General features: G+C 59.3%; 1 protein-coding gene across 6 annotated transcripts in view; it reads right to left on the bottom strand.

Annotated features, from left to right (window-relative positions):
- COBL (cordon-bleu WH2 repeat protein) overlaps positions 1-27984 on the bottom strand; it is a 150683-nt gene continuing 122699 nt past the window's right edge. For 4 of the 6 annotated variants that reach the window (XM_039862808.1, XM_039862811.1, XM_039862810.1 and 1 more), the window contains 6 exons: positions 17664-17961; positions 8953-9050; positions 6681-8533; positions 5707-5826; positions 5007-5246; positions 1-900 (listed from right to left, as the gene is read on the bottom strand). In XM_039862808.1, coding sequence (XP_039718742.1) covers positions 883-900; positions 5007-5246; positions 5707-5826; positions 6681-8533; positions 8953-9050; positions 17664-17961 — 2627 coding nt within the window. In that variant the 3' untranslated portion in view covers positions 1-882. Of the gene's footprint in view, positions 901-5006; positions 5247-5401; positions 5532-5706; positions 5827-6680; positions 8534-8952; positions 9051-17663; positions 17962-27984 lie in introns of those variants that run through there. The other 2 variants (XM_039862812.1, XM_039862813.1) reach the window with 2 other exon arrangements.

Genomic DNA, 27984 nt, shown 5'->3' with positions numbered 1-27984 from the left:
TTACATCATGAGATATTAGCACAACTTTGGGTCCATCCTGGTGACACGTGCACCAGCATCCCCGCTCCTGGCCCGAGCAGGAACTCCGAGGCGCCCGGAGGGGTCGCCGGGCTCCGTACGCAGCCCTCCGGGGAAGGTCTGCTCTGCTTCACAGCCCGTGGGGACGGCCCTCCAGGTGGGCACTGACCGTCCACTCTGCTCTGACCTCAGCCCTCGGAACCCAGAGCCGCCCTGCCCCACGGCGTGTGTGGCTGATATTCTGGGTGATTGCTGCTGAGTTTTAAAACCTCAGCTGGTCAGATCAGGGTCTGCCACTGTCCATGCGGTTTTTGCCCGAAACCGATGAGGAATATGAAGTAATACTCCCCAAGGTCACCTTTGAAGAAGGCTCCGCCCTCTTTCCCTAGGACCCAAACGTGTGGCATCACGTGGCACATTACGTTGCGATGGTGTCGATCGATTTGTACATGTTCCCCTAGAATTTGAAAGATTTGAAACGACAGGATGTTTTCGACCACAGATGCGCAGTGTAGGTCGCAAAGGTCCCAGCATCGGGTCCTGGTGCGGTCCAGGTGTGGTCCAGGCACGGTCCAGACGGGTCTACCTGGCCGTCGCCGTGACTAAGTGTTGGGCTCCAGGCTCCTCGTCCCTGCCGACCGGCCAGCAGGAATCACTGATTGGCAACTTCAGACGCTGAGAGGTGGACACAAGTCCTTGGCACATGGGCCACGCAGCAGGGCGTCCGTCCCCTCAGCCATGGTGCAGGACTGGCCAGCAGACGAGGACGCACGCCGAGTCCCCAGGCCCCTCGCCTCCTGCGTCCCGGCGGAGAGGGTGAGGGCCGGGCGGGTGGTTCCACCACGGCCTGGTCTCAGTGACCCCTCAGACGAGCAAGGGCACCTATGGGGAGACAGAGCCCCGTTACTCAGGGATCGGTGGGAAGCCGCGGCCAGGCGTCCGCGAGCTGCAGACCTGCCCTTGCGACGTCTCCATCTTGACACACCGAGGCGTCACGCCGGCCCCAAGCTGCTCAGCGCCGCAGCACAGATGTGCTCGCGAGCTCCGCTGCTGCCCTCGCAGAGGAAGCGGGGCCCTCGGGGTCTGCGGCACACCTGCAGGACCCCGCCGCCCGCCTGCTCGCCATTGCCCCAGGGCCGCAGCGGCTGCGGGCTCCGGCCGTCCCTGCCCCTCCCCAGGGGCCGGGCCTTTCCCCGCCCGAGGCCCGCCTCCGGCCACTGTCAGGACATGCCTTTCCTTCAGGGACACGACTGGTCCTTCGGGAACAGGCGCTGGGCCTCCTCGGGAAGGGCTCCCCTCACCCCGCCCTCGGCTGCCCGTCCGAGTGCTCTTCCCCTGCCATGCTCTCGGTCACCCCGGCCTGCCATGGTGTCCCCACGGGCCCGTGTCCCTCACCGCTGCGTCCCCGGGTATAGACCTTCCTGGGTGCCGGGTCTGTGGCAGGGAGGAGCGGACGCACGCTCACAGGTGACCCCCCCACGGGACGCGAAAGCTCCGTCTCCACTCCGGGCTCAGCCCCCCACCTTCCGTGACAGCCCGACGGCGGGAAGTTCTATGTGCAGGATTTCGAGGGTCCATTTCAGTGCCTCTAAAGGCAAAGGTAACAGCGTTTTAAGAAAAGTGGCGGATCCGTGTGCGGGGAGCGCTGGCCTTGACACCGCCGCCCCACGGCGCTCGGCACGCGCTGGCGAGGGGGCCGGCGCTCGGGCACCCCGCTCTGCTCGCTTAGCGGCGTGATGTCGGGGCGGACGTCCGAGCACAGGAGGACATGTGCCCCTGGCGGCCACCGCCGAGCGTCAGGCACTGGACGAGTCTCAGCTCATCGGAACCTCCGCTCAGCCAAAAACAAGCGACGCGGCACCCGCTATGATCATCCCGGTGTCGCCTCCCACGGGAGGATGAGAAAGCTGGGTCCGCAGAGGGCATCCCGCCCCCGAGCAAATACTCGTGAGCAGCAATCCCCGTGGGGCCCTCTGAGCAGAGAAAACGGCCCGGCCTGCCGCCCGCACGCCCCGGCCGCCCCGCCTTTGTCCGGACGAGACATCGGCCTCTGGACGGTGTGGGGTCCGCCCAGGGTGTGAGCTCTGGAAACGCGAGGTCATTGGACTAACTCCTGGGGCCGCAGTGCAGGCCTGGGCAGAGGAAGAGGTGCCCAAAGGGCCTGTGAAGCAAGGCCAGAGGCAGGGGACAACCCCGAGGTGGACACAGCCGCCGTCAACACTGCTAAGAGGCCCAGGAGCCTCGAGAGGCTCCAGTGCCGTGACCGACAGCAGCAAGGGCAGGAGCTGCCCGGCCTGCGGGGACCTCCGGGGCCGTGCCTCGCGGAGAAGCGGCGCGGGGGCAGCCTTCTCAGGAAAACGCAGCTGGCGGCTGACCCGCACACGTGACCCCTGGTGCTGCACCCATGAGGAAGGCAAGCCACACAGGACGCCTCCAGGAAAACAGCTGGTTCCTGGACGCCAGCTTGGCCCAGCCGCGCCCGCGTGTCGCCGACGGCAGCTCAGCCCGGGCTGCGGGTGGGCGGCCGCCCGGTCCCCGGCCGCCTCCGTCACCGCTGCTACAGCGGCTTCTACCTGATTCTGAGAGGCTGAGTCTAGTGGGGAGAAGGTACAGCCTCGGCTCACAGTGACGGTCCCGTGCGTCCGTCCTGGGGCCCCACGTAAGATGCAGCACATCTGAGCCGAGCCGTGACGAAGGCTGAAAGGACACGGTCTCCCAGGTCACACGCGTCCTGGTCCCTCAGGCCCGGCTTTTAGCCTCAGAGTGTCATGTAAAAGCTCAGATGCAACGCGTAAATATTTACTTTCCAGGATGGAGCAGGCAGGTCACAATACTTCACTAACCCAAGAAACAGTCGAAATGGGGGCTTTCGGATGCCGCTTAAAGCAGCGCTCAGAGCTGAGGGTGAGCAAGAGCCACCAGGACTGGACCGCAGCCGGGACTGGATGGCCCCGCCCATGCCGGCCTTCATGCTGCCTGCCCGGCGTCCAGACACGCATGTAGCCCCTGCGTCATCGCCACATGCCCAGCTGGCCCCGTCTATTCCTGGCCTGCTCTGCCGCTGCCCGAGCTTTCTTTCTCAAAGCACGAAACGCTTCCTCCGTTCTTTTAGACAATTCCCAAACTTCTTTCTCTCTCTGGAAGGCACGGGCGCGTACGCTCAGGGAGAGAAAGCCCGAGGCTTAAGTTCGCAGGCACGTCCTGGCTGTGTGACCTTAGGCAGGCTTTGGCCTCTCCGGGCCTCCTGCCCCTGATGACTCCTGCACGGTGGAGCGAGGGATGTCCACTTTGCAAAGACCCCAAACCAGTCCACGAGGGGACGGGTGTAAGAGGCGAGCACGGGCCGTGCTCGCGGCCACGTTCGGTGTTACGCAGGGGACGTCCACGGCTCAAAGGACAGACCCGAACGCAAAGTCGTTCGCTCGGTGTCTGAAAACCACAGTCTGTAGGCTTCAACTCCCCCACGTCTGACCCTGGGTGTAGACAGCCTGTGGGTTTTCCTCTGAGGAACACTGTCTGACAAACTGAGACACGTCCCCGGCCTCAGCGGGCCCACCGGGGCCGACCCCTCCCACGTCGCCTCGGGCTCTGCGGGCAGGGCTCCCAGCTGGACATCGTGGCATGTCCAGAGGACAGAGCTGGTCTTGGGGCTGAACGGACGGCTCTGTCACCTTCGGAAATCACATGCTCTAAGTTCCCGGATCCTTATTTAGCCATTCACCCCAAGTTCTCCGCTCTCCCTCGTTCTACGTAATGTAAGTGGTACGTTTGTCAGTATATAAACTCTGCAGAAATGAAAAGAAACGTAAAAAGGCCCCAAGGCCTCCACAACGCTTAGCTGCTCCCTCCGTCCCCCCTCCCCCCGCTGCAGAGAGCGTGTGGAGCCTGCCGGTGCCATCCGGTCAAGGATGCTGCTTCTTCCGGCGTCCTGAGATGGCTACCATCCTCGCTGCGTGACACCTCAGGTCCCAGTGAGGGCCACACACGGCCATGACCCCCTCACTGTCACACTGGACAAGGTCCGGGGGCCCGAGCCTGGCAATGCCCCATGGGAGCTCCTGTTAGCAGGCGTCCGGGAAGTTCTGTACAGGGGGCACTGCTGGCCACCTCTGACTCAGCGAGGACTGCCTTTCAGGCCATGTGGCCTCCTCCCCCCAGCTCTGCTGCCACCAGCTCCTGCGTGGGGAACAGGAGCACGAGCTGCCTCGTTAGCAGGGCCGGTGGCTCTGTGTGAGCCCAGCCCGCCCGCCAGAGCACACAGCAGTGGTCACCTGCTTACAGGGACGTCCTGTGCCTGCCCTGACCCCTGTCTGAGTCCCAGCAACTCAGGTATTCTGAGCCTGTTTGCTTTACACGGAAAGTGAGGGGCACTTGGTAGTGACCGGTCCGGACGCCTGCGAAATGTAAGCTTAGGATCTGGAAATGACTTCTCAGAAGGCGAATCGCGTAACTCCCCAGACCCACCGGGGGTGGGCGGGGACGGAGACCACACAGATTGCAGAGGCCACTGGCCCGAGTGTCCTTGAACTCGGGAGCCTCGCTGCCGGGGCCGCAAAGTGCTTGCGGGGACCCGGCCGGCGAGCGGACAGCTTGAGGCCATGCAGGGTGCCCTGTGCCGGGGGCTGCAGACCCGACCGCGTCGAACGTCAGGCTGGGGGACGACGGACAGAACAGAAAGAAGCCGTGTGGGCAGCTCGGCCCGGGCTGGGGCCACGCGTGCGGCACGCGCTCCACTGGGCGCGACAGACCGCCGTCCAGCCCGTCGCTGGGCGGGCCGGGGTGCGCGGTGAGAACGCGCCGGGGCTGGCAGTGCGATGGCCCCGCGGCCCCGGGATGGTCTGCGCCGATCGCCCCCGTGGCGCAGCCGTGCACGGCCCCCTCCAGTTGGTGGGGTACGGGACACCCTCGGCCCACTGCTGTCCCAGGCCACGGCCCTGCCGGCAGGCGGTGGCACCCCCCGCCCCTCCGACCCCCCTCCCCCCACGCACCTTTCTCAGCCTGGCGGCCCCTGTGCCGGAGCGGATGGCGTCCATCAAGGCCTGCCTGGCGTCCACCAGGTTGCTGAGGGGACCCGAGCTGGAGCTGGACGTCGTCCGGGGTGCAGGGGGGGCCGGGGCGGCCGGGGGAGGCTGAGCGCCGGGGCCTTCCAGCCCAGGGGCTTCCGGCCCAGGCGCAGACGCGCCAGCATCGCGGAGGCCCTGCAGCTCCTCAGAGGCAGCGGACGCCACCTGGCAGAAGGGCGGGTGAGTGATGGCGTCCTGGGGGCCCTTTCCCAGGGGAGTGCATGGTGCAGGGGGCCTCTGCTCGCCGTCCCGACCGCCCCGGCTCCAGCGACCGCCGGCAGGGTGCAGGGGCCCCGTGCTGAGACCCGCCTGTCCTGCTCCTGCCCATCTCGGGGACCAGCCCGGAGAAGCACTGGAGCCGGATGTCGACGGGCTGGAGACGCGCGGCGTGGGCACCCGTCACACTGCTCCCGGGCCCCGGCTGTGGGAGCTGGGGACGCCCTTGCGTCCCTGAACGCAATTCCACGTGGCTGGGGCTCGGTCGCCTCCGGCACGACCTGAGCCCTGCAGCCATGCTGGGTGCCCCGGGAACCCGGACAGTGCTCAGTGCTGGGCGGGCGTGGGCAGGGAGGGGGGTTTCTGGGTGCCCACGCCACCCCCAGGGCCCCCGGCCTTCCCGTCCTACCTTCCGCAGGCTGCAGGCCCCACGGTGACCTCGGATGGACGCAAGCAGGGCCGAGTGCTCGCTCTCTGCCTCGGTGGGGGACGGCTTCTTCGGCCCTCCCTCTGGGCTGTGCCCTGCGGTCTGGAACACAGACAGTGCCAGCCACGTTACTCAGGAGACAGGATGGCTGCCTGGAAGGCCTGGCTGAGGACCGCAGGGCCGTGCTCCCAGCCCCCGCCATGAGACGGTGCGTGCCAAAGCTTCTGAAGTGACCTCCCGCCATGGGGTGACATCAGATCATGGCCTCGTGTCCTGTCACTTCTGCTACTGGTCCCGGCTTCCCAGGACGGACAGGAGCTTTCAGTCCCATGGATCTGAGTGAGAGTCTTGAGCCCCCGCCAGCTGGCAGGGGTGACCTTGAGCCAGGGCGCTGGGCCTGACCGTGCCTCTGTCTCAAGTACACGACGGAGGACACGGTCTCGTCCCCGCATGGGGACGCGCCAGACCCCAGACGTCCACCTCACCGGCCATCCTGTCCTCACACCTCGTCTCTGCCTTTGGAGGGACAGCTTTGTGTGGCGTAGAAATGAAATGACATCATGTTTGTGATGCGCTAAGTGCCCAGATGGGGAGGGGGGCCCTGAAACAGCCTGTCGTTATTGAAGAATGTCCGGCCTGTGTGGCCCGGCCTGACCGTCCACTCCTCCCTCTACGATCAAGGACCAGCCACAGAGGACGCATCCTGGCTGGCTGCTCCCCGGGCCACTTACTGGTGACATCTTCCCTGGGGACAGGCAGGGCACCGAGGCCCAGTGGGCACGCCCACCCTCACCCCCGCCCGCACCAGCTCCGTCCTCGGTGGTTCTTCCCACTCAGAGCAGGGACACGGGAGCCGTGCACCCCCTCCTCCACAGCCTCGCCCCCCCAAAGCTACTCCAGTGCCACACAGGGACGACAGGTGGGGGGCCCTGCCCCAGGTAGGCGCCTCTGGTCACCTTGCGCAGGCCATGCCCGCCTCCTGCCGAGTGGATGGCCGCCATCAGGGCGCTGTGCAGGGAGGTGTCTTTGGGTGCTGGCCGCTGGACGACAGGTCTGAACTTCTTCTTTGGCCCAAAGACGCTGGGTGCACAATCGGCATCACATGCGTCTGTGCAGAGCACGCTGGGCTTCTCTTTCCACCCCGGGACAGTGGGGCTGCTCGTGCTGGACCCTGCTGGACAGCGAGGAGGCTGGCTGGGGACGAGGACCCAACCGGAGCCGTGTGCCAGGGCTCTGCCATCTCCCGAGCGCGGCGGCGGGGGGCTGGGGCTGTCCGGCGTGCGCTTGGGGTCGGATGCCGGGCTGGTCCTGTGGCTGCTCGTGCTTTGCTTTCCATTGAGACCGGAGCTCTGTCCCGCGGAAATGTGACCCCTCTGGGAAGCTGTGGCAAGTGGGACGCAGGGACTTCGGTGGATGCCAGCGGGACAGTCCGGGGCCGAGGGCGTGCCACGGGGGCTGCTGAGCTGCCCCCGGGGATGGGCTCCCTCCGCTGACTCCTCCCCATTGGTGTGGGCAGGGTGACCACAGCGGGGCTTGGCCTCATGCTCGCGTCCGTGTGACCCTGGGCACGGGCCGGGGGCGGCTCCATCCCTTGTGGCGGGAGGCCGCCCCGCCAGCTCTGGCACTTTGCCCGCACGGGTCTGCCCGGCGTGGGCTGTAGGAGGCCCGATCCGCTTGGCGATGGCAGAGGCCACGTACTGACTGGACGTTCTTCTCTGAGGCTTGAGAAACGGGACCTGCGCGGTGTTGGCTGCTGGCACCTTCACGTGACAAGCGGCTGCTGTGGGTGGCCGGCTCACCCCCTCTCCCTGGTGTCTCCCCCCTCCTTGGTGGGTGGCCTGCTGCTGGGGCGATGCCACTTTGGGGTCCGGGGAGGTGGGCTCTGCTCGGAGCCTGCTGTCTTGGTTCTGCCACTCTGCTGGTGGGGTGGGGGTCAGGGTGGGGGTGGGGGTCGGGGTGGGGACCCCCCCGACCGGGCGCTCCGTGGGCTGGCCGGGCTGCTTCTCCTCTGAGCTGCACCTCCAGAATCCTCTGATTTTCCCCACGGGTTGGGGTTCTTTTTCGAGGGCCGATGCCGGCAGGGCTATCGTCCTGCTTCCAGACGTGTGGGGGCTCACCAGGTTCCCCAGCTCGTCGATCTTGATGGCGCCCGTCGACAGAGACGCCCCCCTGTCGTAACACCTCATCTCTGACTTTGGGGGGACAATTTTGTAGGTCGTCAGGCCGTATTTCAGCCCGAAGCTCCCCCCGGGGGTTTGGCTTTGTTGACACCACGACGATGGTGCCGAGATGCCTTGCTTGTCGCCGCCTGCCGTCCCCGGCCCCGGCTGAGAGTCCGCCCTCTGGGTGGGCTGTGCCCTCCCCACGCGGGGGGCCGGGCCGTGCTCCTCGGCTGCGTCCCCTGCTTTCCGCCCTCGCGTGTGACGCTCCACAGCGGATGTCCGCACGGGCTCCAGCTCGATGGGACTCTGAGCTGACCGGGCCGCTTTCCCTGCGTCCTGGGGTGGGGTGGGGGGGCCCGGCTGCCCCCCGCTCTTCCCCCACGGTGACTGGCCAGGCCCGGCCGGGGCTGGCGACTCGCGGGCCGGCCTGCTGGCGGTGCCCGCCCTGTCTGAGGACCCCGCGTTGTTGTTTCTGTTGGGGAGTGACGCCGGCGGCACAGGGTCCTCTGAGACGTCCCCGATGAACGTCACTGGGATCGCGTCCACGTCGCTCTCGGGCACAGTGGCATCTTGCACGCAGGAACTCGGCGCGCCGTCGATGGAGCTGCTCAGGGAGCTGGTGTCTGTCTCGCACCTCTCTTCCATCTCTGCGAACAAGCACGAGCACGCGTCACAGTCGGCGCCCACCGTCCGCTCCCGCCCGCCCGCGGTTCCTCCCGCGTGACTTATTCGCATGCATCAGCTCAGCGTGTCATCTGTGTGTGCCCCAGGCGGACCCCCAGCCCTCAGCACTCAGCACAGGGGCAGCTGGCCGGGGCCATGATGTCTCCAGACGAGGTACTGAGGCCGATGACCTGCCGATGCCCTCCGCTTAAAAACAGAACTCTACGCCGACACCTAATTTCTAGTTTATTTGAACCACATGCCTCTGTCCGGAAGATTCCCTGGTTGTCGACTGAGATTATCTGTATCTTCTGCACTCGTTATACAAAACGTGGTCGGAAAAAGTAGCCTTCAGAGTCCTCTGCGCACAGTAGGACGTCCAACCGCAGGGGGTCGGGCTTACCTTCCAGGTCTTCGTCAAGTTCAGCCAGGGTCCGCTGGAACTCTCCAGTAATACACAGGTCTCTGTCATCACTGGAGGCTGCAACAGGTTTTTCTGTTCTAGGACCGACCAACAAGAAAGCAAGAGCATTCATTCCTCTTTTTGCTTATTTAATGTATTTCTTTCTAGAAATATCTGAGGGAGGTTAAGCTCATCTTCAGATTTGTGCTGTTCCATACTGACTGGACCTCTGTTGCCCAAGACACAGACGGTGCGCAGGCAGGTGTGTAAAGCAGGCGCAGGGCAAGGCAGTGTGTGTGTGTGTGCGTGCGTGTGTGTGTGCGCGCGTGCGTGTGTGTGTGTGCGCGTGCGTGCGGTGTGCGCTGCCCGTGTGTATGGGCTGGGGACCCGGAGGATCAGTGACGCCTCGAGCACACCCGCCCGCCCTCGCTGCAGTCCGAAGTCTAAGCTTTCCTGCCTGGCACCAGCTGCCGCACAAGGACGAGCCGGCGTGGCAGCAGGAGGTGCTCACTTATCTGTGCCGAGCTCACCTGCACCTGCCACGTCCCTCAGGACGGCAGGTAATAAGGGACCAGGCCAGCTGGATGCAAGCTTGCAAACACACCTGGTGGCCGGGGCTGGGCTGCCTCGCCCCCTGGCCCCGCACGGCCATTGCTCCGCCCTACGGGGAGCCTTCCCCCGGTCCCACGGGGCCCCGTGACGGAGGCCCTGTGACGGAGGCTTCGAGCTCCAGCACGGAGGGGTTGCCACGCTCACGGCCTCTGTCTGTGCTCACCCCAGCAGGGTGACGTACGGCCCTACGCCCTTTTCCATGCTTTTACTTTGGGTTAATTCTCGCCCTGGGTGGGTGATGGAGGGAACGGGGCTGGGAGGGCCCAAGTATGCCACCCGCAGAGCCACGCTTCCTGCTCCCTTTGACAGGAAGTGATCATGGTAGCAACCATCATACCGGCAGAGACAGTGGTACCAGCTCTCACCCCGGCCCTCCCCAGGGACCTCCTCGGGGCCCCACGGGAGGCAGCACCTGTCAGCGCAGGCCCCGGCCGCCCCCGGGACCCGTGCGGCCCACCTGTGCTGGGCTCCAAACTGAGCTCGTGGGCACAGATGATCTTACTGTCCTTCTCCGCAGCCGTCTGTAAGGCTCACAGTGTTACTGCCTTTTCACAGATCAGAAGCTCCGTGTCAAGACACCGACAGGCTGCCCAAGGCCACATGGCTGTTGAGTCTGGTGTCTGGGGTCCGACGTGGCCGCTGCCACCCGGGCCTCCAGGAAGAGGGCAGGCCACCCGCCCTCGAGAGCTGATCTTGCGTTATTTGTGTCACTGGGACAACAGGAGGACAACAGGATCCATGGGACAAGTGCCGCCGAAGCGGTCTGAAAACCGTCTCTGCAAGGGCGCGCGTCACTCTGGTCTCGCGGTGCAGGGGACAGTGACGTGTCACGGCGACCGTGTCTCAGGGAACGGCCGGGCTTTCTCCACTGCCTGCTAAAACGGAGGACCAATTTCCGTCACTGCGAACGGGGCCCAGATAACGAGGCGTGAGACACGCTTCGCACAAGCCTCACGTGGCAGAGTTTGTATTCTGATAAACGAGTCGTTCTGACTTGGAACCATGTCCCTGTGGGAGCCAGGAAGTGGCTGCTAGGTTAGTCTCAGCTAATGCCCTGTGACGAGCCAGACGAAGGGGCGGGCTGGAGATGTGCGCGCACGTGGGCCAATTAATAAGGGCCGCAGGCAGCACAGACTGTCTTTCCGATTGCTTTTGCCTTAGACTTTAATTATTTCAATGCATCGCACTGAAGTTGCCTTTTTCTCCTTCATGGAACGTGATTGCCCAAATACATTTAATTCAAATATCGAAGAAAGTACATGGCACGAAAAACTGGACAACGCTATATAAAATGGCATTTGAAACGAGAAACAGCACTTTTGAAGTGCTCGCTCTTAGTGGAAGATGTTTAAAGTCCAGCTACACAAAATCATGTCTATACTTTTACTTCAAAGTATTCGCCTTTACTTCGAAGTATGCAAAAATCACATCACTCCGCGACGAGAGCAGGATATTCGTAAGAACTAAAAACAAACTTAAGATTAAAAATTCCACTGATGCTGTCATTTTACACGCGTGGAAAGGGAGGAGAAAACATTGAGAGCTGGTGAAGACGCGGTGGCCGCGGATCCACCTGCAAAGCCCTGGGGACGTTCCACGGAGAAGCAGAGACATCGCTTTACCTTCGTACGAACTTCGGTTCCTTAGTCTCCCTTTCGATGATTTATCGAAATAGATAACGCGGCCCCTGTTTTGCTTTATGACATAAAATCTCGGGAAGGAGAGAGGCAGTGACATCTGGGTCTCCTCCCTCGCCCGCCACCATCGACTGCCCCCAGGGGTTACTCACAGACCCTAATGTCCCTCTCCACCTGGGCGGGTCGGCGGCCTGCCGTGGGTGCAGCAGCAGCGCCCCACGTCCCTGTCCCCGAGGAGCTCAGAGTTGGCGAGAAGCAGCAGTCCCTTGTGAGCTTAAAGTGACCGTGCACAGCAGCCCCTCTCCTGGGCACCAGCCCCGCCCGGCACGCGCCCCGTCCTGAGATACGCCGCTGACAGTTGTGGCTTCCGACCAGGACGAGAAAGGTCACACCCAGCACAGACGTGGCGATACCGGGCCGCACGCGTGGAATGGAGCTGCCAGGAGGGTTCCTCGCATGCAGCTGTGACTGCAGAGAGCACCATGACGTTTGAGCCACCGCTGCGTCAAACACGGGGGACCAAGGACAGCACTGGCGAGCCTCGAACCAGAGTCTGTCTTGGAGGGAGGCGGGACTGCCTGGCGGGCTGCTCCCTGGGGGGTGCGGGAGGGGCGGGGCGCGTTCCCCAGGGGTGCAGCCTGCTCACTTCACCACTCGCTGCAAACAAGAGCGAGGGGCAGCTGGGTCACATGACTACCCGAAAACGGGCGCTTTCGTTGTTGTTATTGTTTGTTGTTGTTGTTTTACATGAGAAAGAAACAAAGGGCATGGCCTGACTGCAGCCCATGCTAGCCCAGGGGGTCATCTCTCTATCTGAAGGAGCTAAAGAGTTTCTCAAACAGCTTATTCGACGGCAGAGTCATGGGGTGAAAGAGTCGGGGAGAGAAAAGAGGTCCCTCGCAGGTCGCGATTTTATTTGCTGGGGACAACCAAAGCGACCCGTAAGATTTCCAAACAATTACTTGACAAACGAAAGGCAAGAAGCCTGGGAAAACACACAGGCGATGACAGCCACATGTGTTCACCTTCCCCAATCCATTGCCAATGCTCCTACTTCACGAAGCCTCGGGATTCTAAACAGCGCTGACCAACAGAAACGTGATATGAGCAGCATGTGCACTGTTAAACCTTCCTGTGGTCACATTTACCAAGATGAAAAGAAGTAGCCAAGACTAATTTTAATTAAATGCCTTATTGAACCTTAATTTTATTTAATTTTATGCTTTATTTAGCCCAAATTATTTTCGCCTTCTCTACATTTAATTAATGTAAAACTACCCCTTTCAGGCCACATTCGGAGCTCGTTTTACACTTAAAGCACACCTTTCTTCCAGCCAACCACTTGGCAAGTGCCCAGTAGCCTAACGCGGCCGGTGCCAAGCGTCCTGAGGAGTGTAGTTCTTTGGGGTCTTAAACGTTATTTACATGCTCTTTTGTACAAGTAGTTACAAAGTTTCCGGGTTTTAGAAGGCGTTCAATGTGTCCACGTGTTCCTGTGGCCACCGGGTTCCTCTAATTACAAAGTTCCGGGGTTCTGGGTGGTATAAAATGTTTCTAAATGCTTCCTGGGTCACAGTTCCTGTGGCTACAAAGTCCTCGGTCGGTCGGTGTGATCAGGTGCAAAGCCAGGACTGAGCCTTTTCCTGGCCCCTCTGCCAGTGACCCTTGCCTTGTCAGTCCTGTAAAATGATGCAAAACCATAAACCCTGCAGGTACCAGCACAGCCGCTCACTCCTCCAGCCATGGCGTCCAACGCTCACTGACACGTGGGGCTGAGAAGGAACTTTAGGGCTTGCCAGGTGGAGGGGCGAGGGCAGCGGGCGATCCAGGGAGGCATCGTTCACCTGGAGAAGTGACACCTGTCTTCTGTGGTTCTGTATGCGATTTCGGTCAGGCCCTACTGCTCAGAAACAGCCCGAAACCCACTTACCTGATTTCCCTCATCCGCCCTGCATGGCATATTCCTGCAGAGCGGAGTCCCCTACAGGGACCCTACAGGGTTCGACACGTTTACACACAGACAGGTGAGCTGCCCGGTCACAGCGAGCTTGCCTCAGGGTTCAAGGGCTTAGAGATCATGCAAGTTCCACTGCACACCCCAGAGAGCCAGGTGGCAACAGAGCTGTCTTCCTCCCCATCTACCTACAGACAGACGTGTATGCGTAAGTGTATAAGCGCAAACCGTTTCTTCTCAAACGAAGATCTTGTACGTAGTTTATAGAGCTACAGGTTCTAAGGATTTTCCACCAAATCGAGTTTCTACCCCTCCTCGGGCAGTTGTAAATAACAACACCAACAGCAATAATAACACCAGCTATCACGTCTTGAAGGCTGGCAGTATGCCAGGCTCTCGTCTAAGCGGGAGGCGCTGCGTATCTTGATTTCACTGACAAGGACATTGAAACGAGAGGTCAAGGGACTGGCACACAGGCACGCAGTCACCAGCAACGGGCAGATACGACCGCGGGCAGTCTGACCGTGGGCGCTTCACCCCTCACACACAAAGGAAAGGCACGTCTGGGAAGAGAGCTGTAAGCAGTCGCGGGTGTGAGTGACAACCCTCCTGCCCAAGGCAGAGCTGTGCAGGAGGCCACTCCCAGTGTCCCCACAAAGAGGGGGTCCGTCACCACACGCCATTTCTGTTGTCGGTGCGCCTCTGGGCTGAATTATTTCCTGAGGCGCTTATTACTGTGGCACTATGTGTAGGGAGTGACTCTGGGAACTTGATGTCCCACTTACAGGGTTGAGACTGAGTCGGGGGCACAGACTTATTTTGCGGTGAAACAATATAATCGGATCCAATCGAAGACTTGATAGACAATATACCATTTTCAGATCATGGTACCCCAGACAGATTTCACGTATTCCAGTCATTAGCAAGCATTCGGCCTTGCTCTTTTTAGAAGACGGGTATTTATTCTTGAGCCTGCCCAAATCTCGGCTCCAAGAGCCTTAGACGGAGCCCAGCCAGAGCCTGTAAGCCAGTGGCACGGACGGGAGCGGGGAACCTGCCGCTGGGCTGAGCAGGTGAAAAGGATGCTTTCGGCTAAGCGGTAGCTCCGGGGGAGACAGTGCCTGTCTCCAATCTGCCAACGTGGCACCCCAGGCCATCCTAGACAAAGACGGCCACAGGATTGTGTGACCTGCAGGGCGCAGAGAAAGGAGAAACACCCAAGCAAACTGAAGCTTAGCTCTGGAGACCTCACAACCTAAGGTCACAAAGGGTCTTACACTGTCGCCCACAGCAAGCACTCAATGAAGACCCGAGGACAGAGTGGTGGTGACAGTCCTGGGCACTCAGGTAATGTTGGAAACCATGACAACCCCCGTTTTGCTGGGTTCTGGCCACACAGTGGCGTTTCTTCAAGCTGAGGTGTCTGAGACTGTTGGGGACAGGTCCACACCTATCAGAACCCACTCCCCACCTGGAGAGGCTCAGCTTTGCCGGCCACGGCAAAGGGCAACCTCTGCTTTGCCTAAGTCTCTAGGGCTTGGCATTCAGAGGATGGAGGCGTCGCGGCCTTCGCCAGGCCCGGGACTGTCCCCGTTGGCCAGGCGGTAAGCACGGGTCTCGTGGGAGCGTAACGGCCTTCTCAGCATTCACTGTCGGGACCAGGTACTGGCACCGCGCAGGGCGGAGCCAGGAGGCTGGGTCCAGGGGGCAGCGGTGGGCACTGAGAGCAGTGTCCCCTCGGGAGGCCTCGCAGGGTTCCCCGTGCACGTGCTTCGGGGCGCAGGGCGAGTCAGGCCGTCACGGGCGGAGCGGGCGCGCTGGGCGGGATGTCACGAACGTGTCCCTCGTGGCTGCCTCTCTCGACTGCTGCCGGTCCCTGAACTCGGGGCCCGTGTAAGCTCCGGGGCAGGTCTCCCGTCCAGGGCCCGGGTCGAGGCCGCGGCTCTGAGGCCGTGGCTGGTTCCGCTCCCACACGATTTCCGCTTGATCCTGGGCTGCCACCCCCGTCGCGCGGGCTCCCTGAACCCAACCGTCGGCCAGTCGGGAGGCCTGCAGTCGGCCCACTCCATCCGGCTGGCCTGAGCTCGCAGCTCCGCTCCGGCCGTGCTGGACAGCTCCCGCAGTCCGCAGCCCTGCCCGCCCCTGCGGCTGCCCGGCGGCCTGGCTCAGCACCGCACGCTGTGGACAGGCCCGCGGAGCACGTCCGGAATGCAGTCTGCTCACGCCACTGAGTGTGCTGTTTCCCAAACTGACCATCGTGATTTTGACAGCGGACCCTCCTTGACAGTTGTGGGATGTGTACTGTGTCCTATGCACTGGGCAGTCACAGGCTCACGGCCCTTCTGATGGGTGGGAGGTCTCACCAGTACATGCATAAGCAGAACGCAAGGCTTGGCACAGTAAAGGGGGCTCTCGGGGACCAGACAGCTAGTTAGCTAGTGGCGGCAGGATTCCCTTGTGGGCCTGACGGGTTCCAGAGCCGATCCCCCCACCATGCTACTCAAATTCAGCAGCACCCCAGACACAAGGGCGGAAAAGCACGTCCGGCCCCCCATTTGGATAAAGTGTCAGCCTCCATCACATCCTTGCCACGGCCACAGACAACACGAACTAGCGTATTTAGATAGAAATTAGCAAGATTTTACATCAGGCGGTGACTCCAGCAAAACAAGTGGTGACTCTTAGGCGAGTGTCCCCAGGCACAGAGTCACAAATGTCTGCTTAGTTTCAGAGGTGGAGCTTGGTGTGTGCATTCTTCATGCAAACGGACAGGGCAGACCTGGACGTTACCACAGAAAGTAATTTTTTCTTTATGTTAAATGAACTAAGAAAAAAATACCACAGTTTTTCTCTGCTCTCATAGATGCAAACGGCACAGGCCAATCTCAGCTAAATGCATCTTTCGTGAGGCGGAGAAGGAACGGGCCGATTGCCACCTTCTAAAGTCCTGTGATGAAATATGGACTTGTCCTTGGAGTTGTCCTTAAGACTGAAGAGCTCTACATTAAAATTATTAGAGCGCATTTAGCAAATAGTGAAATGCTCTTGATAAACCATCAGGTAAAAATAAATCCAAATCAAATATTATCGATGCTACGATTACATCAACCAGATGAAAGTTTGTCTGTTCACATGCGTTCGAAGTTGGAAGGAAACATGAAAAATACAAAAGCATTCATTCGATTTGGTGACTGACTTATAAAATGCTTTTTATTATTCTACTTTATTCCCATTAATGTTTTTATAACATCGTGTGACTGGTTTTTAAAATGGTCTGAAAGGTGAAAAAGGTTGATGGGCTACGGAGAATTGACCCGTTTCCTTCTGTAACAGTGATGGAAGCAATTATGGCAACGGGGTGCTGGGCAGGAGCAGATAAATAAACCAGTGCCACGGGAGAGAGCTAGCAACAGACCTGGACGGAAACTTGATACGTGGCCAGAGGGGAACGAGGAGCTGGCGGGAAAAAACAGATTTCTTCTTCACACCACACCCCAAAATAAACCCCAGGTAGACGAGAAACCCAAAGGCAAGAAGGCAATGCCACACTTTAACAAGAAATTCAGATAAACTTCGGTCTTTTAAGGCGTGAGAAGAGTCTCTTAAATATGCACAGGTCATATAGACACTCAGGAGAAAAAGGATGAATTCAACAACATTAGAAAATAATTTTTATATGACAACAACAAAAATTCGAGCCACAGTTTAAAGACTGTGTGTAAATAACTGACATAGGAGAAGTTAACATTAAAAAAAAGGAACATCGCAACTTTTAAGAAAGGCCAAAATCCGAGAAAGGCAGCTCACGGAAAAGGGAGATTGAGCAGCCAGTACATGTGCGAGACGCTCATCCTTACGAATCAGAGACCGAAAATTAACGCCACCTACATGACTGACGACGCTTAAGCCGCCTGCGAACCCCACATGTTGGTGTCGATGTGGGTGGCAGGCTGTCACGGACCCGCGGGATGTGCCATCTAGACAGTCACTTTGGAGAGCAACCTGCCAACATTCCGGCAAGTTGAGGATGAGTTTTTCTTAAGTCTAACAATTTCCCTTCTAGAAAATGATATATGTGCAAAGAGAGACAGGTGCACCGCTTGCTTGCTGTGTCCAGGGGTGGGAGACAGGTGCACAGCTTGCTTGCTGTGTCCAGGGGTGGGGAACCTCAGCCGCCTAAGCGTGTGTTAATTAAAATATGAAAAAATAAATAAATGCACGAACGATACTTCTCAGCACGGCTAAATCTTAGAAACAGGCTGCTGAGGGGAAAAGCACGTGACGAGCATGCAGGGTACCGCCTGCAAAGAGGGCATAAACAGGGCTAGGCGCCCTGCGTGCCTAGAACGAGCAGCATCACGGTGACAAACCCCAAATCAGGAGGGGTGACCCTGTGGAAGGTGCCTGGCAGGTGGTAGACTTTAACGAGCGTTTGTCTGGGCGCCGTGACAAGTGCCCTCTGCCCCCCGCAGTGCAGGCCCTCCCCCCCGAGCCGAGCTGTGACTCACCTCCCAGGCCCGTTCCCAGAGCTGTCTGTCTCCCACGACGGGCTCCTTCGAGGACCCAGCTCCGGGGTTCCAGCCAGGTCCTGGTCACTGCAGCCCTCCTGGTCCGTGGCCCACCTGCCTCTGGATTTCGTGCTGTCGTGTTGGGAGTCTAGGGAGACGGTGTCGGAAGGGGACATCATCACGCCGGAGTCCTCTGTCGTGTCCTCCGAGGCAAAGCAGCTGCCCACAGACACGGTCTCCTCGGCCTCTGGAGCGTCGTCTATGCTGCAGGGTCTGCCGGGACCCAGGGGCAGGCTCACTGGACAGAACACGGCAAGGACAGGTCAGCCGTCACCTCGGCTTGTACACCGCCCACTAGCGCAGCACCAACCCGCCCAATCCTGTGGGAATCTGGAGTTTGGGGTGCTGGGGATCAAGACATTCAGACACAACAACCTCTTCCAGAAACGTTTCAACTTTGGGGGGATGCGGAGGGGACATAGGCTTAGGTGTGGCTGAGAGCCAAGTTTTCCCTCCGAAATCAGCACCTTATGCCTTGGCCTTTTGAATTTCGACCCTGGCTGTGGCTGCGGGCAACACGTTTACAGGTGCAGACTGAAGACATGGTGGCGGCACTGTCCAGGCTGGCCCTGGTTTCAGCGCGCTTGCTTAAAAATGAGTTCTTCTAAAAAGCGGGGGGTGGTTAGAGATATAGACAAACTTAGACATATATAATACCGCTTGGGAGCTTGTGACAAGTGTTCCACAGGAACAGTTGAAATTTGGTCAAAAATATTAACAACGCTGCTTGCGAGGTCTCCCTACATTTTTACACGAGACACAGTAAGTTCTGCTTTGAATAAGAGATGACCTTGGGCGAGAACCTGTGCGTCAAACTGAAGAGAGTCCGGACAGCGCCCTTGGCTGAGGCCGCCTGGCCCTGGGCACGAAGTGACTTACTGAGGTGGCAGGACCGAGGGGCAGAGTGGCCCCTCATTATCAAGGTCGCCGCTCCTTCCTAAGTTAACGCCGACGATGGGGACACTAGCCCCTCGGCACATCTAGCAAGCTCTCTGGAAAGGCATGAAGTGTGAGGTTGTCTCTCACTGAGCATCTCGGATTTGAGATCTCTGCATGGGGAACAAGCCTCTTACTTGCGCTGGACTTGGAAGGACAGCCGCAGGCCAGAGTTATGTTTTTATTGTTTAATTTGATGTAGAAATAGATTTCAACCTTCAAGACACCTCAAGACACATGCGATCTAAATAAGCACTGCTTATGGGCGTCCAGGACATGAGGTCTGTGTGTCGTGTTGCGGTTTTGTGTACTTTGTTGGAAAATCATTCCCTCGATAAATGAGTAAATGCCCGAAATAAATAAATGGCATCGCGTGCCGAGTGCGCACTCCACGTAGTGACACACTCCCTGTCGAGTGACACGTTCGCCGCCGTCACCTTCAGTGGTCGGCAGGCCAGCAACTCAGAGTTAACGAGACCACAGCCACGCCAGGGAGAAACCTGCTTGGTGCTGGTTCGCTTGTGACCCCGAACAATAAAGCAAACAAAAGGAGAGAAATTTTGAAGAACAGACATCTCACAGAAGAGCTCACGAGGGGAGGGCAGCAGACAAAGCGGGGGCTGTTCGGAGAGGCGCAAACGCACAAGGCAGTGTCTCCCAGGCAGAAAGCGCCCCAACAATGGCCCTTTTCTCCCGGCTCCACCCCCCCGGCTTCTGCGGCGAGGCTCTGGATTGGACCAAAGGCGGAGAAGGGACACCACCCACAGGCTGACACGGCCCAGCCTTTCCGACCGCGGTCGGCTGATGAGCTGCCACACCTGGGACAGCGGCCTCAGCGCCGTCCACACAGCCTGGGACTCGGCCCGGAGATGTCCCTTCACACAACCAACCCCGCCTGCCGGCTCCACGCAGAGCTGCTCACGGCACCGCCGTCCGCAGCAGCCCAGATGGCCGAGCAGACTCCAGCGTCCTGCACTTCCTCTGTCATCTTCATGGAACAAGTAGGTCGGTTCAAAACACACTTTTTCTTCCACGTAGTGCGGCGGACCACGGAGGTTCAGGTCACAGGGACCTGCGCCTGAACGCCAGCGGAGCCGCTGCTGGCTGTCCGGGCGGGTGTCCAGGCCCCTCCGGCTCGGTGTCGCCCCAGAGGCGGGTGGTACACAGCCCGCAGGACTGCGGCAAGGACCGGACGTGACGCCAATCTGCGGTGCAGTGTCCCTGGCAAGCCACCCCTGCTGGGGGTGTGCCAGGAACGGAAGGGCCCCGTGACTGGACCTGGGGACACAGCTCTCCAATCCCAGCGTCTCGGCTCTCGATGCCTCACTGTTGATGAGGGGACAGACACGTACACAAAGGCCAATGGTGCCATGGCCGATGGCTCTGCCAGCTCTGGGTGTGTCTGCCCAGGTAGAGTGGGGCGGCTGGTCAGAGGCAGGTAACAGCACACAGTAGGCACTAAGTAACTGCTTGGTCCAGCTGGCCTGTTCCCCCAGCTGCCCCCCAGCAGACATCAGGACCCCCTGTGTCTAGGAAGTTTTCCTGGCACGACCCCCCTGGGAAACTCTGAGTGCCCCCGTGGTGGAGGGGGCTCCGAGCCCGCCCTGCCCCCATCAACCCAGTGATGACCTTGAGGATGCTTGTCTGCGACTGCTTTATATTCCTCAGAAGTTTTGGGGCGAAAAAAGGGAAGAAAAGGTTGAGAGTCACCGCTCTGTTTTAAGCCACCGCGAACCCCGAGTCGGCGAGGTGTGAGGAGTCTGTATTCAGCAAGCACATGTCGACGCATCCCAGACCGGCCGGGAGCGCCCTGCCGGTGACCCCGCCGCCCGTCACGGACGACCCCCCACCCCAAGGCCTGCACCCAGGCTGGGGGGCGGGCTCGCCTGAGGGCGGGGACCGAGCCGAACGCGCACGGGCCCAGGGCGCGGGAGAGCCTTCCGGAAACTCCGCTGGGACAGCCGCCCGAGGCGGCAGGGTCAGAGGGCGGGGATGCACGAGGGGCGCCCAGCCTGAGTCCTCCTCTCCCTCCTCTCCCTGCCGTCGGCTCCCTCGGTCAGGTCCTTCCCGTGGGATCAGACGCTGCCATCATAGTCGCCCTGGCCCCTCGTTACCCCCCCTCCTCCCGGCTCCTTCCGATTACTAAGCCCATGAGCTATGGCACGTGGTGACAATTTCTGAGTGACATAAAGGTACAGAGGCCTGGGGCCCATCCTGCAGGTCCTCCTGTGTGCCCCAGTCCCCACACTCAGCCTGAGGGTGGCCATGGGGCCAGCGGCGTGGGGACCCCAGCCTGACACCCAGAGGCATCTGGGGACTGAAGGAGGAGCCCGCCCCACCCCACCGCCACCCCGTCCTGCTCCGAGCCCCGAACAAGCCCTCCTGTCTGGGCGAAACAAGCGAGTGGCTCTGGTAAGCTTCCAACTCCCTTCTAGGTCCAGAATTCTATCATTCTTTGAAACACCAAGTCAAAATACAGGACATAAATATGCCTTTGACAACTGACTGGTGACTCACTGGGAGCCTGAAAAGGCACCAACCACACCGCCCGTCTCCTTCCTGCTGCTATTCTAGTGGCTCTATGGGGAAAGTCGTTATTTCTGAGCTGATGAATGTGCTGGCGCGTTGGCTCTTAAGGCGTGAACGACCTTTTTGAACTAGAAAGTATTACCGTGTGATCTTTGCAAATGTGAGAAACACACTTCATTTGTCTTTACCAGAAGCCTCATATGGATTCGTGATTAAATTTGCTTCCCCAGGAACCGCCACAGAGCGTCAGGAAAAGCAAGCTCCGTAACACGATGCCACGGTCCGCCCGCTCCGTGACACGATGCCACGGTCGGCCCGCTCCGCGACATGATGCCACGGTGCCAAGTGCCGTCGCCTCCCAGTGAGAGCTTGGGGAGGAAGCGCCGAGTCGATGCTACGCAGTCCTCGGGCTGAAAGCTCAATCTTTTCTTAAAAAAAATCTTGAATGTAAAGGAAAGGTCTCACGTCCTATGACATCGCTTACTCGCTGTTCATTACGCAAGGAAATTTCTCCAGTCGTTTCAGCGTGTTTTACGGCCCAGAGACAGAACGTGTCACAGACAGAACCCTTCCTCACCTCACGGTGACGCCTGCGGTTCCCAGTGCCAGCCACGGCCGGCGAGAATCGTCTGTCCTTCATCTCGGCCTGCCTGGGTTTAGCTCCCCGTGCTCCGGGCACTGGGAAGAAAGGGGCAACAAGGCGGGCACAGGGACCATGCCCTGGCACCAGCGGGCGTGATGCACGCCGGTCACGTTTTCCTGGCACCAGCGGGCGTGATGCACGCCGGGCACGTTTTCCATCTACACCCTTAAATAATTTCGAACAACTCTGTAGCCTTCCTACATTTTTAATTGACACCAGAAAATTTCCATCATGAGTTCAACTGGTTGCAATAGATTTCATTTCTACTGCATTACAAGTATTAATTTTTAAGTTTCTTCATTTTTAAAAATGTAATAAAAGTAATCTTAATACGATCATATCGTGATGCTCAGAACCTTCGACGTGAAAGGAACAAGCAAGTTCTTCTGTGAACGGGTAGTTTGAGCGCGTCTTGGCTTCTCGACATGAATTCTGTCTCAGAATGTAACACACAGAAATTAAAACTTTGTTTTAATTTCCTCTCGTTATAACATGGTCAACTCTTTTTTCTCTACTAGGTGGTTACCACTGTGATAATTAATAGGACACGACCAATTAAAACATGCACAAATAGTTTAGAAATCTGGACATCTGTCACACAGAAAGGTAAAATGTCATTGGAAATGCATCTCATTATGTGCTAAATGAGATTTTTTCCCCCAATTCTTTCTTTTAAAGTGACTGGATTACTTATTGCTAGAACGAGGCAGGGTTTGGCATAAATGCAGCTCACGTTCTTCATTCTTATCAATATTAAGCACCAGGGAGCTTTGTTCATATGAGTAAGGAGAGGTCAATGAAGAGTTTTGTAAGTGACATCACTTCACTCATTTTTTTCAAAACCTTTCTTCTGCTATATGCTCCTAACCTGTCACAAAACTTAGGCTTCAATGAGACTCTAAGTCACATGTCTAAAAGTTGGTCACAGAGCTAGGGAGACCAGCCTCGACAAGTCACCTGGGGCCAAGAAGCGCTCGTCAGCACAGAGCGAGAGTGAGTCTCGGGCTCATTGTCCCCTCCGCGCAGCCTCGGCCCCCTCGGCTGCACTGGCCAATCTGGTCATTGCTGCCATGTGAATCATCTGTCTAAATCGCCTGGTGTTTGGGACCAATCGAGTAGCACAGACTGTGAAGATGGCTTATGCAAACTGTGACCTGGCTCTGGACTAAGGTATAAAACATATTTTTAAGGTATGTGAAAAGACGCTCTCCCAGATCTTTGTTCCAGAAAATTGTAGTAGTCACGAAATGATAACATGTCAACAAAAGTGAGAGAAGCTCAGTGACTTAGAACTACGCTTGTGTACGGTGGTCTTCTGAGACACGCGCACTTCCACACGCCCACACAGCAAACGCGAAAAAGCCACTCAGACTCGGCACAGAGTGGTTAGCATAACGGTAACGGCAAGTCACACGGCACCTGTCTCCGAGGTACCTGAGCCCAAGCCCAGCCACCCCGGAAACACACACTTGCTGGTAACGGTGGCGAGACAGATCAAGGTCAGAAACTTGCATAGAGCGTTCTCAGCTTCGTCCACAGCCAACAGACCACACGGCCAGTAGCTGGAACGTTTCACACGCAAACCATCTGTCTCACTCCCAATGACGGGGCCCCAAATAACGTGGCTCTCTTGGCCAGAAAGCTCTCACCCCAGCAAAACTTGCCGGCACCCAAAATGACCTCACAGGCGATGCCGAGGCTCCAGCCTCCGTTTCCAGCACCTGCCACGGGGGCTCTGAGTGGCGTGTCGTCCCCTTGGGGAGTCAGCACCCAGCTTATCCTGCATCCCAGAAGGGGCAGCCAGCCCCACCCCCTCTGCCGCCCGCTCAGGGTTAGAGAGCCCCACGAACACTGTGTTCTCCCAGAGTTTTCCTGAGGATTCTTTTGAGTTTTAAAATAAAGTATGTGTGTTTTCTTCCTCGTGGGCAGAAAGTTAGAAAAACACAAACAGCTGGGAAGGAAAGACTCACTCGTCTTCAAGATGAGTTTACGTTTGGTTTCTTTTCCTTCCGGTTTTCACTTGTTTTAGCTTTTAGGGCCCACACGCAATTTCTTAAATACGTGAAGAAAATCAGACACGCCACCTGTCCGTGCCCTTGCTTTATGCTCTGCTGACCAGACACTGTGTCTCTCTTCCGTCTTGGTATCACGGGAACACTTACGATGCCGATTCGCCGACGGCCGGAGCGAGGTCGTCCTGCGGTGACATCGTCTTCAGCGAGAGAGGAAAGACCAGAAGCAGGGGCCGGCTGCGGGCTGCAGGTCAGACTACGGCCGGGCAGCGGGCCGCGCCTGGGCGCCAACGGCAAGTCCGCTGCTTCTCCGACCCGTTACCATCTGCGGGCGGATGCCATTGCCTCCGGCACGGTCTCTCCAGAACCCGGCGACTCTCGGAATGAACCCGATGGCGTGGGGTTCAGAATCTGCAGCTGGAGGCCCCGAGCAGCGGCTCTCGCGTTTGGCCTCCTTGCTCACCCTCTCATGCGGTGGACCTGGCTGCGTAACCCCAAGCCCAACTCGGATGCCACCCATCTGCGCCAAAGAGCAGCCATGCTGGGGCGCTCCCTGGGGGGGCCAGGCGAGGGCGGACCTTCTCTGGGCTCCGATGTCGGAAGCGCAGGCCTTCGGGGATGAGGGAGACTGTGATCACCCTAATCCTGCCTGTGCCCGAGGCCAAGGAGATAGGGCGGCTGAGAGAGGTTATCGCTCTTGTCGAGTTGGGTGAGTTTTCTGAACAGCCCTGAGCTGCCTCCCTCCACTTGGGCCCCTTACGACCAAACAGCCTCAGAAATGGCCGGTCCTTAAGATGGTCATCGAGCTGTGGGCAGGGGAGTCTGGATGTGATGATGCGGACACCATTTTCGTCGGAGTGAGCGACGGCTGTGAAAACGTGATGTCTTTCCCTGTAAGGTTCTTGGGGGGTGATCCGGGAACATATATAGCGGATGCTTCGGGCGTGCTGGGGATGCTCTTCATTTTCCGCGGGCCGTGGAGCGGGCAGCTGCCCGTGGGTGTGGCCGGGGTGGCCGCTGCCCTGGGCCCGTCTGCTCTCTGCTGCAGCCTGATTCCCTTTGGTAAAGCCGAGCCGGTCCCACGTCTGAGGACAAGGGCTGACTTTTCCCTTAGGTGAACCTCTGCCAACACAGCCCCGGGCAAGTCCGGGATGGCCACCGTTAAAGCTGGGGAAGCGTGTTCCCCGCACATGTTCCCCAGCTGTCCTCCTGGTGAGGTGGGTGTCCACACGGTCACGCCCCGAGTGAGCATGTCTGCCAGGAAAACGCGCCCCTTCCCTCCCCCAAACACCGCATGGGGCAGGGGCGAGGAGCCCGTGAAGCCTCCGGGTGGGACCCGCTCGACGACAGGCACGCTCGGCCCCCCGGTGCCTCTGCTTCGGAACGCTACACACCGGGCGGCTCGGGGCTCTGGGGCGTCCTGCCTCGGAAGGGGGCGGGGGACGGGCGGGGGGCGTGGCGCTGGTGCTCCTGTGCTGCTCTGGTTTCCCTGCCCCCAAGGACAGGAGGGTAGGTGTCCCCTGGGCTGGCTTTCCAGCAGGATCTGCACGCACGGCCCCACGGTGCGACGCCCCTGGCCCAGCTCCCTCCTCCTGAGGACAGGGACAGAGGAATGGAGGTCACCTTCAGGGCAGTTTCCGGGTGGTCCTCTCCGGGGGCTGGCAGAGTGGACAGCCACGCCCCCCCCTTGCAGAGCACATGGCCCTCCAGCTGTGTCCCCCACACCCAGTGACCGTCCTGGCGAGCCAGGCGTGTTTCTTTCTGAACCGTCGTCTACACAACACTGACACGCGCGTCGGGGGGAATAGTAAAGAGGGTTCGAACAGCCCTCAAGGTTTCAAAGCCCCGTTACCTTTCTCATGCTTGGAACTTGCTCTGAGTAGGACATCGCTTAGCAGCGGTCTGCTCGGTGGCTGTAAGCTGACGCTGGGTCTCCCAGAGGACATCCGACGGGGTGACAGTGACACAGCAGACCCGGTGAGGGCCTTTGAGCGACACGACCCACTCGTCTTGCTCGCCAGTGGGACCAGTAGAAAATGGCGCAGACCCTCGCTTGAGGTGCAGCTGCCGTCCGAAGCCTCCGTAATCCCCAGCTCTTGGCCAGAACCTTGAGTCACAGTGTCACCGCAGGGCCCAGGTGGCCCGGCACTCGGCTGTCTGCTGAGACCTGGAGGAGGCTGCCGGTGAGCAATGGTGGACGCCAAAGTAGCCCAGGGGCGGCCAGTGCCAGCGCCTCGGCCAACCCCAGCCAGCTGGAGAGCAGCCGCGCCAGCCATGGTGACACCAGACAACCCCACGGCCTGTTTGCTGCTGGTTTCGTCACTACACGAGACGCAGCCACCTGCTGTGGGGCAAGGGCTGGAGAACACGGTCTCCTCCTCCTCGGCCAGGGGCGCGGTGTGATGCATCCTCGGAGGCAGCACTGAGCCTGGCTGGCAGCAGGGGCTCCGTCCTGGGTGAGGCGGTGGCCCATGCGGGCCTCTGGGGACCCAGCTCGGCCGCGCTAGAGGTGGCCAGGTCCCAAGGTACCTGCTGGGGAGCACAGACCCCGGTGGGGAGCTCTGAAGCTCACACGGAAGCAAGGACCATGGTGTTCTCACTGACCCTGTAGGGGACCAGGCTTCACATGACCCAGCAGCCACTTACAGATGGAGCGAGGGGACATGCCACCCTTGGTGTGCCCCAAAGGAGTTGGGCACAGTGCAGAGCAGGCACTTGGCTTTCGTGAGCTGTAAAAGGACCCATTTTATGAAGTTTCCTCAAAGACGATGTGTACAGTCATTTAAAACCCTCAGATAGAGGAGGAGGACAAAACAGTCCCGCATCATTTGTGAACAAGTAGAGAAGAAAATCCATGTTTTAAGGCTTATTTGACCGTTTAAAACAAATGGCTTGAGTTACTTCATCTCTCCAGTTTGCCTAGAGCAGGGGACCCAGCGGACAGGCCCACAGGGGCCGTGGGACGTCGTGGGGGACATGTGCGAGAGACGGAGGTGAGGCCAGCTGTGGGGACAGGGCAGCCAGGAGTGTATGTCCGTCTACATGGAGTGCTCCCGGCTGCGTCCCGGGCACACGCGGTCTAGACGTCAGCAGATGTGGTCGGACTCGCTCAGCGTCCAGGTACCTTGGGAGATGGACCCGACTGAGGTCGTATGCGGAGATTGGTCCGTGGTGCAGGCTGCAGCCAGTGAGTGCATGGCAGCCCCCAGGCCGCGGTCATGGGTTTGGAGCCTTCGCATGAGTGGATCTGGGTTAAGAGCCTCCCCAGCCTCTAGACTCTCAGGAACCTATGCACATGTCCTTGTGGGGTAAGCCAGCTCGAGCTGCAGGCAAAAGCACACTGAGTCCCCGGCACCCCACCCACGGGCTTACCTCCGAAACAATCAAAAGCTGCGTCTCAGAGATTTCTACGCTCACACTCACTGCGGCACGAGTCACAGCAGCCAGGAGGTGGAAGCGACCAAATGCCTAGCGACAGACTAACTGAATAAACAAACGTGGGTTGCACAGGTGATGGAACGTCATTCAGCCTTAAAAAAGGAAGAGCTTCCCGTGACGCTACACAATGAATAAGCCTCGAGGACAAAAGTGAGTGAAGTGAGACAGTCACAAAGAGACGGATCCTCTGCCTGCGGGAGGTGCTCGCAGGTCCACAGACGCAGACAGCAGACGGTGTGGGCCGGGCCTGGGCGAGCTCCCCTTCAGCGGCGTAAAGCTCTGGACTGGCACAGCGATCGAGTTCTGGAGGTCCGTTTCCCCACAGTGTGACTGTGCTTGATGTCACTGAGCTGTATACTTAAGAATGGTTACGATCTTAAATGTTGTTTTTAAATCGCAAAAGATGGCCGAGCTTGCTGATTCGGCGGTTTATTGAAACAACTGAAGAAGCCTGCACGGCTGAGAAAAACTGTCTGAGCACAGCACAGGGGCCGCCTCCGCCCTGCTGCCCGTAAAGACCACGACACTGTCCCCGGCCACCGGTCAACGCGGTCAACACGAGGGCACCGCCCCTCACAGGCCCCGGGAGTGGGGAGATGCCAGCGACGTGTGGATTCTGTGACAGAATCCCTCGCAGCAGGACTGCGTGAGTGCCGCTGACTTCAGGAGTGGCATCGAGAAGCTGGCACACGCCCACTGTCTT

Source organism: Pteropus medius, unplaced genomic scaffold (genome assembly GCF_902729225.1).
Source record: "Pteropus medius unplaced genomic scaffold, Ma_sr-lr_union100, whole genome shotgun sequence".
Classification (NCBI taxonomy): domain Eukaryota; kingdom Metazoa; phylum Chordata; class Mammalia; order Chiroptera; family Pteropodidae; genus Pteropus; species Pteropus medius.
The sequence above is the reverse complement of the archived record's forward strand: the minus strand, read 5'-3'. Positions and strand labels throughout refer to the sequence as shown.